Genomic DNA, 13,033 nt, shown 5'->3' with positions numbered 1-13,033 from the left:
TAAGAAAGCCTAACAGCAGTCAGTTATTACAGAGTTAGCAGTGATTTCCTCCACTGCCGTACAGAACACTTTGTACTTACAGCTACTACAGCTTCAGCAACTCCTGTCAACACAGCTGGTCTAAGAGAATGGAGGAGGATCTTGCCTTCTAGTAATACAAAAAGTAATAGAGTAGCACAGTTTTCTGGTCCAAGATTCATGAGCAGAGTGCTAAAGTTTGCTCCACTAAAGGGGGGAAAGGAGAGGAAAGGGAAGAGAAAGTCACAGGATTTAAACATTAAAAACCTTATAAATAAATAAATAAAGCACTACTATCAAGTTTCTGAAACCAGCTGGGGACTGACTGGCTTGAATAGTGCTAGTGTCATTACCACACATCAAATATCTATCTAGCTAATAAGTAATCGCCTCTACGCAAGAACTCCACTGCTGGAAACAAACTAAATTAAAAAACACAATTAAAAAAGCACAAGTATGCTACCACTAATATGTGTAGTTTATAGTTAACGAATAGGCATCTTGTCATCAAAATGCCTACTTTATTACTATGGCAAAACATAGATCTAACTGGTTAACGACTAACCCAAGTATAAAATGACACTAGTAGCTTTGTTTAATGGGGATATTTCAGGCAAGAACTCATGAACAAGAATATCCATTTAATCTTAAAATCACAGTATCAAATTCTAATAACAGTCAGGTAAAAATCAGTCCATCATTCTGATACAAACACATATTTCATTACTACAATTTGATATTTCATTTGTTTGGACTGCATAGACATTTGTGAACTCAAGTGGAATCCGTAAGAGTGGGCAGATGCAAAACTGTCATTAGAAAAGTTTGGTGGCTTGCTGCTCTTTTTCATTTAGGTGGTTGTGTAATAGATGTGATTAAACATGGAATTCTTCTGAATATATATTATATGACAGTGGTTTAAAGAAAAAATACCAAATAAAAAAGGAGAATTTTTTTAAAAAAACATTTCACATACATTGGGAGCTCGTGCCCAGAAGATGCAGGCAGTATTCACAAAGACTGCATCAACATCCAATCACAATAATCAATTTAAAGTACATTTTAGATTTCCAGGATGTTTACACAGTTGTGCATTGTTTGATTTCACATAACTGCTTGACATAGCACTGGATCGGAAGAGGTGAAAAAACAGGATACTAAATAGTTTTATTATATGTTTTAACAAAAAAAGTATTTTGGGAATTTGTGTAGTAACCCCCTCCCCCCACCCCCAAATATGTATCTTTTGCCCCACAGTCTGCTTCTCTCTTCACAGTTCCTACAACCACCTAGCAAAGCAGCTTCATTTCAGAATAACTGGTGATGTTATCCTTTCATAAGGGACAGGACTGTACCAAAAAAGCCACGCTATATAACATTATAAACATATATTGAATTTTCTGTTTGTAAGAGCTAATAATGCCTCATTGCCATTAGACTCTTAATTTCTCAAGCAGTATACATTTAAAACACAAGTAATGATACCTTAATGGCAAGGGTGTAGAAACTGGCTGAGACAATATTAATGCATCATGGGCAGAAAGCTGAAAAATACAAAATAGTAAGTGATTGATAAGGACAATTCTAAACTTAATACAGTATAATACTCTAATCTAAATGTGTATTCAAATAACCTAATAAAATGCCTGGCAGACTGAGGGTCACAATGTTATGCAAGGGACGTGAATCACAGACAGTCTTTGGCACTTCTGTTCGCTAGGTCAGAAGAGCTTAGGTTAGTCATTGAAACGATTCTGAGAAGTTACAGGAAAATATCTGTGAGTCAGTGTTGGATATGCAACTGCTGTTAGGTGATTAAACAGATAATCACTAGAGACAATGCCCCAGGAGACTGCAATATTTGACCTGCAGAAGTAGGTAAACAAGTGATAGAAAGACAAAAAAACCCTCACTGAGTAATGCAAATGCTGTCTATAAAATGAAAGAGTAATATATGACGCAGATTTCAAAAGCAGACGTTGTGTTATTCTGCCAGTTGTACCACCTGAAGTCTTTTTTTTTAACCCCAAGTTTGCATCCATCTCTTCCCTTTTCCCTCTCCAAAGAGGGATTTTTAAAGCTGAGTAAAAGCCTAAAGGAAGAACCTGGGCTTTCAAAACCAAGAAAGAAGATCCTCCACTATCATGACTAATCATAGAAGATGTTCTGCTTACCTGCACAAGAATTCTTGGTCTTTGTGGTGAAGGGAAAGGTATATTGTGCATAAAGTGGGATATGTGCCTGAGAAGAAGAAAAGACCTCAGAAAAGCAGCATAAGGGACTGATATCAATCGTATTTTGTAATTACTATGGTAACATGTCCTAGAAATACTGCTAAGATTTATTTGCCATTTTTAAAAGTTTAGGAGCCTTTTTATGCAAACTGAAAGCAAAATAGCTCCACTCACCAATTTTTAGTCTGACATGTAATACCGGCAGTCAAACTCCATGCTACAGAGTTTCTAATGAAGCTTAGCTAAAGAAACTATACACTTCACTTCCGAAAGTCTAATGCTGTTCTGAAGACAGTATCATATTTAAGTCATCTTACAGGACACCATACAATAAAAGTATCCTCTATAAACTTATGTATACTGTGAATCCATCTGCATTAGTTTCCATGGTTAATGATTAATATCTAGGTCTATTTCTAATTCACAAAGTCCTTGAGCTTATATTTAATAATTTAAAATTCAGCACTACAAACATTAGCACAGATCTTGTAGCTCAGCCATTTTCTGTCTGACATGGGTAAAGGAAAGGGTAAGCAGGCTTGACAAACTAACAGAAAAGCCCTGGTAAAATCCAGTTCATTTTTCTGGCACTGTAGAACCAATACTGTTAAACGGAAGCAAAAATTACTTTTATCAGTACAATATAAGGTATATACTAAAAGCAAAAGCATGGAGCAAGCATCAGCTATGTAAGTGCCACATGTATAAATCCTCACTCTGAACTGATACAACTGTCTGCACATATAAATTTGAAAAATGGTTTACATACTTTTCAATGGGAAGAGGATGAGGTCCAGAGACAGAGAGTTTGTAGATGAACATAAGAAATTTTCGAAATGCTTCAAAGAAAGGCCAGTGTGAAAGAAGGCAGATACATTTGTTAGAATTGATAGACTTGGAAGTAACCACTTTCCTCTCTACAGCTGTCAGGAGACCCAGCTGCAATTGTTGCTTTTCTGTTAGCAGTTCCCGGGGATAAGGCTCATAAAACTGAATAGCAGCACCATAAACCTAAAAAGATGAAGAAAAACAACTGAGTAGATCTGTTAGTAAAAAGAAGGTTGGGTTAGCATTTCTGAAGCAGACTTAAGCCTCTGGTGTTTGCACATATACTATAATGCTTTGTTGGCAGCTCCTGAAGCTACTTTCTATTTATGTAACACGCATAAGTAAAGTACCCTTATAAAAGAAATGTAAAATCTTTTGGACTCTTGTGCCTCCTTTCCTCTTTTTCACAGCACTTTCCTCAACAAAATGCTGATACACAGTAAAAGGAAAAGAACATAACTAAACAACACGTTATGACAGGACCCTATACATTAACCGTTACAACTCAAATCATGTCAGGAAATGCTTGTGTTCAATAATACTTCCGTATGAACACACTAAAAAAGAAAATTTATTTTAGCTTTGAGTTTACTTATTTTATAAAATTAAATAGGTCCCAATCTTTTCTACCATTCCCTCCTTATTTGTCAAATTTTCATAATTAACTGAATTATTTTGGCAAGCTTAGCAAAAGGAGGAAGAGGGGGAGATGTATACCACAACATACGTTCTTTCAGAAAAAAAGCCTGGCAGGTACTGTATTCATCCTTGTTAAATCAGTATTAATATCATGGCAAAATACTTTTGCTTCTTGCTTGGAAATGGATAAGTATGTAAATTTCCCTAACAGGGGATCCAGACAGAGCAAAAGGCAGATCACAACCAGTACTTATTAAGACACCTTTTATAATTTAAGCTGTTATCATTAATAGAGTCAAGCTGTTATTTTATTAACAGCAAATAACTACTCACACATTACATTTGCTTACTCCCTCATGCAGTTCACATACACACTTACAGTTGTTGCTAGGTTGAAGCAACAGCTGGGAGACTGGTATCAAACAAGTGCTCCCTTGTTTCATCAGGTGCATCTATAATCCTGTAGTCTTTGTCTGCATACAGCTGCCACCACCTTCTTGGATGTGGGCAAAGTCATGCAACACACTGCTGGTGCCAATGCATGCTGGTGGCCTGGTACAGATTAGGCCGACCCTTGGTGTTCTAAGTTTACTGGTTCATGCAAACACAACTGAATCACTAGTCCCTGGTGCCGGTATGATCTTGGGAGCCTTTCAGATGGCTACCGTTCAGCACATACTTTTCCTCTCCTTGCCTTGCTGTTTTCTGGTGATTATTTCCCTACTCCGACCTATACAGCCCATTTACGTAGACCCACACAGAAGGGTCTTTCAAGATAATCATGAGAAATCCATAAGAACTTAAACATTATTAACATGTGGTAACCGAACATCTCCTTAACAGGTAAACTCCTATTCCATTGCTAGGAACTTCTTGCTTGAAAGAACAGGGAAATTCAAGCCCTGTGACTTTGGTTTGGCTAAGCATACAGTTCTGCTTCTGTAAGACTAACCACCACAAACTCTTCCAGTTATTTCTTGTTTGGGCTTACTTCCCTTATAAAAATATACATTTAAAGCCTTCCTGTAAGACAAATGTATTTAACAATTTCTTTTGTAGTATTTCTCAAATATGGAAAAAAATGTCTATTTTACTCTGTAACTGCCATTTAAATTAAAATACGAGTTCTCTGTGTGCAGCCATACCTTTTCTGCAGAAGAACAGGTCAGTACAAATGTTGAGAATACTGGTAGTGGATATTTGGTTTGTGGGTCCCAGCATTCAATAGTAGCTCCCATAGGAAGGCAGAAAAGAGGTACAGAATCTGACAATGGAAATGACTCATAATTCTCCTGAGGATATCTGAAAATTAAGCCTTCGGAACATGAGAAGGAAGAGTAAATGCATTTGATCTGCCAGCCCTAAATAACGTAAACAATGTATTTTCCATGCTTTACACCAAAATCTATGGCTCAGGTGGACATAATAGCTGAAGATTACATCTACAGAAGTAAAAATGTCTCATTTAACAGTAAGGCTAAATTATCCAAATGATAATTTGGAAATTTTAAACTGAGAGTCTCTTTTTTGGTAACCACCCTAATAACAGTAGATAGTAAAAACTAAGTTGTGAAGATTTTGACTTTAACCCAATTAAGAATCAACAGTGCTACTTAAATGTGCCATTTAAGGGGATTATATTACCAATAAATTCTAGGAAGAAAGCGATAATATATCTACTATAGCATTAGCAGCAAGATTTTACGAACTAGCTGACCACATTTTCTGTTAATCAGTTGACATGCTCTGTATTAGCAACTTGAACTGTTTATTAGGTTTTCAGAAGTATATTTAACTCCACCTGCTAGAAAGTATGCACACAAGCATAGTAAGCATCAGCTTACTATTGATACTTATCTAGCTATTTTATGATACAATGACTTTGCTTTCTATGCTTTCCACTTCTACTTGGTAGTTTATTCCTTTCAAATGAATTTCTTAGGTTTAACACTTATCAGAAATAACTACTGAAAGTTTTTTCTTGGACTTCTTCAGGGAAAAAAAATTAATGCACTGCCAGAGATTATGTTATAAAAGTATGATTTACAAGAAAAGATTTTCCTGTCATACATTATTTGGAACGTTCTTCACTTTACTGGAGCAACAAGCAAATAGATGTGGAACACAAAAGAAGGAATGCACGTAACTTTCAGATTAAATGCAAGATGTTGGATTAGTTGAGAGACACAGAGCTAAATATGATTAAGGTTGCCTGCAATTTCTAATTATTCCTTCTTTTCCATCATCACCAACACAAGAGATGAGATACAGTCTTTTGTTACATCTCAGATGCTTGCTAAGTTTTCTGCTAAAGCTTCTAAGCTACCAAATCTGTCATGATATGAACTAAATTAATACAAAGTAATGCTGTTCTTTGCTTATTTTTTTGCCCAAGAAAAAGCTGGGGAAGCAACAAAAGCATTACAGGTGTTGACTTCCACTGACATGCTCTATGAACAGAATTTTGCTAGACAGCACTTAAGCTTTTTTAATAATTTGATTTCAACAAGCCATTTAAATGTTTCTGTTCGCATGTTTACACAGTCTGCTTCTAAAATTACTTACCAGCTTTATACGCTAGAGAGTTAGAAGCTGGCACAGACTTCTTATAACAAAGGTATACACTGGAACCCCACTGTAAGACACAAATACCACCTTAGAGCGAACAAAGATTATAACACGCGGAAGAGAAATCAGGTATAAGCATTTGAATGTACTGCCACTTTCAAACAAAACAGACATTCAAATACGAAATGTTAAAGAATAAAATTACTGGTTGGCTGGTCACCTTTGAGATTACTCATTTCTATAAAATAATCACTACCGCCATGCCATTCTTTGGCTTATTCCAACCTAAGAACAGGCAAATAATCTGTTTCACTTTCCAACTTGCCCATTTATAATTTTTTGGCTATTTAAGAACCAGATTCTAATGGGAATCTCAGCAAGGGGCATGAAATTCTAAACATTTTCACTAGAAGCTTTTATGGCACTTCTGTGAAAGAAGTTACATAGTGTTTTGACAGTTTGTCTAATTACATTCTACCATTTGAAGAATCACATGCTTCGGCCTCAGAAAACTAAAAACAAAACAGACTAAAAAATAAAGTGACTGGATAAAAAAAGAGTACAAGAACAGACTGTGAGCAGCAATTACCATTCTTTCACTTCTTTGTAATGTAAGTATTAGTAACAAAGAAGAAAAGTGTTTGTGATTCATACTGAGTATCAGCACTTTAAGAAACAAAAAAGGAAAATCCTTCACACTACTTTTAAAAAGGAACTATACACGAATATGCAAACTGATAAAGGAAGTAATCAGTTTGAATAAATACTTCACAGCACCTAAGGAAAAATTAGAACAAGAGGAATTACAAAACCAAATTACACGGTATATGGAATGAAAGAGTTATGACATGGCAGGAGGATGCAGTCATAACAGAGCTAGCAAGATCAAAGAGCTACTGCTTTGTCTGTTCCCACCCCCTCTCCAAAAATCCCCGAAGACAAACTTAAATTCTCACCATGCCGCAATTTAAATTCTTATCAACTTTGCAGAATGTATGAGGAGGGGTCTCTCCTTTACTGGTAACAATAACACAGATATCTGTCACTGCCAATGAATTCTGAGGTCGTACTGAAGGAGCCCTTCGATAAGTGATAAAGATCCGCTGAGAAGACGCTGAACTATTGTTAACATTGGCACAACGACCATAAGGAGTAGCCTGAATCACCTCGCAGCCTGAAATGATACGTTCCTTCCCTTCATATAGAACCCTGCAGATAGGAGGGAGGGGAAAAAAAAAAAAAAAAAGAGAAAGACACCCATATGTTACGCACATTCAAATATATATACAGTTACTTGGGAAAAATCACAGAAATTGTCCATCTAGTAGCCACTGGCTTTGTATGCTGTCACCACACCATTCTAAAATTTTGTCCTTGCTCATGTCCATGAAGCAAAGAAATCTTAAGGTATTTATATATGCTAAAGAATCTCCAGGGAAAAAGAACTATGAAAACAAAAACTCAAGCCACATAAATATACATACAGCTATTGGATTAGCAGAAATGCTGCACTATAAATTTAAAAGAAGCTTTACATTGTATGCCCACATTATACCTGGACACATCCTATAAACTGTTTCCATCGCTAAAATATCACTAAAATTATTTCCAGCTTACACGGAAATGTTGGGGAGAGAACAACAGAAGACTCCGTGGATCAATTTTTGGAGAAATAAATCAGTGAAGATCTATATTCACAGTTTAAATAACAGTTCTTAAGAAAGAAAAACAAAGACAAAAAAATATTAAAAAGTGATCCACCCCACAAAAAGGATAGAAACAATAACTATGTTGACTGTATTCTTTCGAAGCAGAAGCTATCTTACAGCCCTGTACGGCAAATATATTCACACTGTATCTGTTTTCTTAGCCATCTAAATTCCATGGTTTATTCTTCTCAATTGCTGCTTAGATCATTCTATTCTTAGCCAAAAAAAAAAAAAAAAAAAAAAAACTTAAATGAAGTATACCTTTGCACTCAATCTTCCCACACATATAATCATTAGGATGGGACCATGACAAGAAGTATGGAAGTCAAACTATACACCAGTGCATAATTTCAAAACACATATGTTACAACAGGACAGGCTCTACCTTTCTTTCCACACCCAAATAAGCAATGATTCCATTTACTTGATTCTCCAGAGTACATACAGAATATTTGCCACTTTCAGATGAGTTTACAGCTTTACAGAGCAAGATAAAATTTAGAATAAAGGTAGTATCTTTATTTATTTACTTTTTCAAGGATTCTGGTCTGCAGATTCCAACCTACGGTTCACGACTTTGCTTTAAAATAAAAAATAAGCAGATAAAATACAGATAACTGTTCCAAACCATCCTAGGCTAAATATGTTACAGCCTACTAGTAAGTATGTATTTGAAAATTTCAAGTATATAAGCTAAAACAGTCTTTTTCCAGATCCAGTGATTCTCAGAACTTTCAGAGCAATAAATATACCACGAAGCTTTCAAAATTCCTAAAAAGACTACCAGCTATCTTCAAACTAGAATATACAAATTACTGTTTATTTTGATTCCACAGAACAAACATGAATCACTTGTGATAGTATTTTGAACACATGTCAAATACAATCATGGAATAGTTAATAAAGTAAAGAAATTGCATGAGTTGGAATTATACTGACGTAGCTATTAGGCTGTCATATAAATTAATTCAGCTGGTTCTTGGAAGACAATATTCTAGCCTTCAATAATTGTTTCAATTTGCAGAGTCTGATAATCATACTCTTGTTCAAAACAGTATAATACAAGTATTGGTACAGAAAGTACACTCTAAGCCAAATATTCTCATGGAAAAAAATTATATTCTGCTCTCCTTATTCTCTTATCTATTTCATAAAATTATAAAAAACAACAGTAGCAGCAACAACTGTCAGGCCACCCTCATTCAGGCATCAGCATAAAGATTTTACATAAACTCTTCACATTGTTGCCTTATATTAATCAGAATGGAATATTAACAGATCAGTCTCCAGTGGAAGCTTTAATTTTCAATTCCATGTTATTTCAATGCTATGCATTTTAACTAAAGGTTTGTTTTTTTTTTTTAAGTACAAATTTAAATTTATTTCAGAAATATTTTTCAGCTGACAGCTTTTGAGAGGGAAAACTGTATTTATATAGTTTACAATAATATTTATAATTACTAATTTATCAGTTAATTCCAGCAGTTCAATTTTATAGGTTTGTAAGTATTCCCAGAAAGACACTTGAAGATTCAAGAAATTTAGTTGTGCAAATACTTCTAAGAGGTAAAGGGTTGATCAGTTTTCAAGACTGCAACAATAGCGTCCCCTCAAAAGCAAAGAGACCCTCCAAACGTGCCACCCCTACAATATAACAGCAGAAGTATTACTAAAAACAAACCATTTCCTGACTTCATGCATAATGATGATATTAAGAAAACAAACAAAAAAACCCACCATCAGATCATTAAAAATAAATAATGATTTTAGTGATTCAGGTCAAAACATTAAGAAGTGGTACATGAAATATTTAACTTGACACTCTGTATATACGAGTCCTTCCTGAGAAGAGTTTGCTCCTACTTGTTTCAACTTCTCAATGTCTGCCTTCAGATTCATTAGTAATAATCAGGATAAGACTTGTTTCCTGCTGCTAAGTTTGTATCTTGGCCTTGATCCTATGTACATCTCATTCACTACATATGCTAGCAACTTCAATGAAGTTTCATCTCAAGAAAAATGTAGCCTACAGTTTCTTCCAGATGTTAGGCCCTTTCTTTCCAAGCAAGACTGAGAACTCTAATACCTCTTCACAAGGATGTTTCACACTGCATGTGTAAATTCCATCATCACCTGTTTTACTGGATTTAAAGGTATGCCTCAATAAATCAGAGAACAGTATTTAGAAAATAAATGCTGTCTTGCAGATGTAGGGTTTTCTTTACATTAAGATTTTTTACTCAGCTTCTGGAAACCATTTCAAAATAGGCAGATTGTTGCAACATTGCATAGCACAGGCCTGCATTCCAGTTTGACTTCTTCCCTATTTCCAGCTAGATTTCTGCCTTTTACAATCCTTATACAAAATAACTCTTTACAACAACTCTTCCTATCTCATTTAAAAAAGAGAAGACAGTATGCCAATATTAAATAAAGGAGCTAAAATAAATACACAACACTAGGCAGTAGGGGAGAGCAGACACACGGGCTCAAGCAGGAGAGGATTCAAGTATGTTATGTCTACTGCCACCACTATTATTATTTATCTAAACATATGACTGACTAGTTTTCTCATTATTATCCTCAGCTGTTTCAAATGCTACTGCTGTTGTCACATAAGTAAGGTTTAGTGCACCATGGAGGATGCTGGCTATTGAGAATAACTTCCTGTTTCTCTTTGCTCCCCAAAATTTGAGTTCATTTTGAGTTCAGTACTACTGCAGATACTTTCAGAAAACACGTATGCTGAATGAGATGGGCCCTGGCACAGAATCACTAACCAAAAATTCCATCCTACTTAAGAAAGTCAGTATTTCCTTATTTGCACAAGCAAAGTTAAGTAACATTTGCATTACTCAGCAATAAAAGAACCTCCACTTCAGAAAAGTCTAGTATTCTTTCCTATGCATGCAACCTTCCTCCCCCAGCTCAGTCCTTACTATAGAAAGTGCTACAAATCACTCTCCTATATTCATAACTGAAGTGGGGGGGGGGGGGGGGAAATCAGTGGAAGATAAGATCTTGTTTCAGAGTCACATTGTATCTAAACCAAAACAAATCTCAAATCTCAGTTCACCCCTATTTCTGGAATGTTAGGAAAAATATTCAGAAAGGATGTAGTACAACGACTGGTAAATAAGTTATTTACAGATCTGTAAACTCAAGATACTGAATTTCACAGCTACACATAGCTAAAGGAGCTTAGAGAGCTCTCATCCAAGGATCTTTATTCTTCCAACTAAAAAGAGCAAGTACCCACTCCAATTACAAGTACAAATACAGGTGATACAGCCTTTAGAAATTTGCAAATTGCATGTCACAGCAAATGCAATATCCAGAAGCTTGGCACATGGCCCAACTGTATGCCAATGAGGACCTGCAGCAGGAAGTCACTGCAGCAGTTTACAGACACTGGAACTTAAGAACAAGTAGAACAGGAAGGTGGGGAGGGAAAGAATGGAGGACACAGAAATGGAGAATACAAGGAAAATAACGGTAGAAGATGATCAGTAAAGCAGGGGCACAACCCCATCTCCACTCCCTCCAAAAACCCACTTGTTTAATGAATATTTGCTTAATCAATTTAACTTGAAATAGCCCTGAAGGAAGTATATATACACACACATATTTCACAATAATCATTTGAATGCTAAAACTGCAAGATAACTAAGTTTTAGATATATCTTAACAAGCTGGACACAAGATTATGGATTAGAGCATTTCAAAGTACATACTTTTCCTTTATTTACTATGTCCACCTCGCACGTGAGCTGATTTAGCTGTGGATTTTTTTACAGTAAGGATAAAATATTCTTTGACATATGGTTCTCTATTTTAAAAAAGAGAATAGTATAAATTTGTTTTCAGACTAGGCACTTGACAAATACTACATCTCTTGCCTCAACTCCACTTTCACTTGAACATACTGAAATTCACAAAAGTTTGCCCTAGCCATCTTTTCCATGTAGCTTCAAAACAGCAGGAACAGCAGGGGGAAAATGTTCATATGCATCATTGCTCAGAGAGAAAAGTCTGCCATGATTTGTTAAGTGTGACATCTGAACTAATTTTTTCTGTGTAAAACAAGCATAAAATGCATGCTACTTGCCAAATACCACACTTTTCACCAATATTTTTAAAAGGTGCATGTTATGAAAGCTTTTAGTCAGTCTACTATTTTCCTACTTTGCTGCACAGCAGGATCCACTGTTCCCTATGAAAATAATCCAAGCACTGAAGTTCCTAAAATTGTGAGGGACGTGAAAATAAATATGTGCTAGCAAAGTCCCTTCCATAAGCCAGCAGACTTCAACATATACTTTTAGGATTTATCCTCCTATAGAAATTTTTCCTCCTGCTGAAACTTACTGAAGTTTGTCACATAATTCAAAAATAACTGTATACTGCAATTCCACTAGTTCAGATCCCACTATAACAATTTTCTCATCTTGCAGTGTCAATCACACACATAGAAGACTATTTTAAAAACATAGGAAATTACTGAAAATTATTAGAAAATAATATAGACAATCAAGCAATGAGCTACACCAGGTTTATTATACAACTTGAACCTACCCTTAGCACAGAGATCTTATGCAACTGATTTCATTACTAAAATTTCACTACTAGCTTTTCCCCAGCTACACTCTACTTTTAAGCTATCATTGATAAAGTGGAGGTCAACTGCAGAGTATATATGCAATTACCATTCTGGCATTATGTTTTACATGCTTAAACTTAAAAATGAAATTAACTAGTCTTCATATAGCCTAGATATAAATACGAAGATATTTATGTCTTTGGTCCCACTTTATTACTTATTTAATTATTAAATAAGGAAAACCATGTACATTTCTTAATTTATCACCACAGTAGCAGTTCCCTTCACCCATGCTCCATTGTCTTTTTCTGATTCTCCCCCAAGGAATTCTGCAATGTCCTTTTCCAAAGGAGAGCAGCAGCAGTGCTGCATGCAGAAATTTAGACAATCCAATGCAATAGTGCTGCATGGGTTATTGAGCATTACCTCAAGAATCC

General features: G+C 35.5%; 1 protein-coding gene across 5 annotated transcripts in view; it reads right to left on the bottom strand.

Annotated features, from left to right (window-relative positions):
• The window catches only part of DENND4C (DENN domain containing 4C), a 75,358-nt gene that overhangs the window by 38,167 nt on the left and 24,158 nt on the right, over positions 1-13,033 (bottom strand). For all 5 annotated transcript variants that reach the window (XM_064502343.1, XM_064502342.1, XM_064502346.1 and 2 more), the window contains 7 exons: positions 7,244-7,496; positions 6,285-6,354; positions 4,865-5,034; positions 3,022-3,263; positions 2,193-2,259; positions 1,504-1,562; positions 81-225 (listed from right to left, as the gene is read on the bottom strand). In XM_064502343.1, coding sequence (XP_064358413.1) covers positions 81-225; positions 1,504-1,562; positions 2,193-2,259; positions 3,022-3,263; positions 4,865-5,034; positions 6,285-6,354; positions 7,244-7,496 — 1,006 coding nt within the window. The remainder of the gene's footprint in view (positions 1-80; positions 226-1,503; positions 1,563-2,192; positions 2,260-3,021; positions 3,264-4,864; positions 5,035-6,284; positions 6,355-7,243; positions 7,497-13,033) is intronic.

The sequence above is a fragment of the Dromaius novaehollandiae genome, chromosome Z (assembly GCF_036370855.1).
Source record: "Dromaius novaehollandiae isolate bDroNov1 chromosome Z, bDroNov1.hap1, whole genome shotgun sequence".
Lineage (NCBI taxonomy): Eukaryota > Metazoa > Chordata > Aves > Casuariiformes > Dromaiidae > Dromaius > Dromaius novaehollandiae.
Note: the sequence above shows the minus strand (reverse complement) of the source record. Positions and strands in the feature narration are given on the sequence as shown.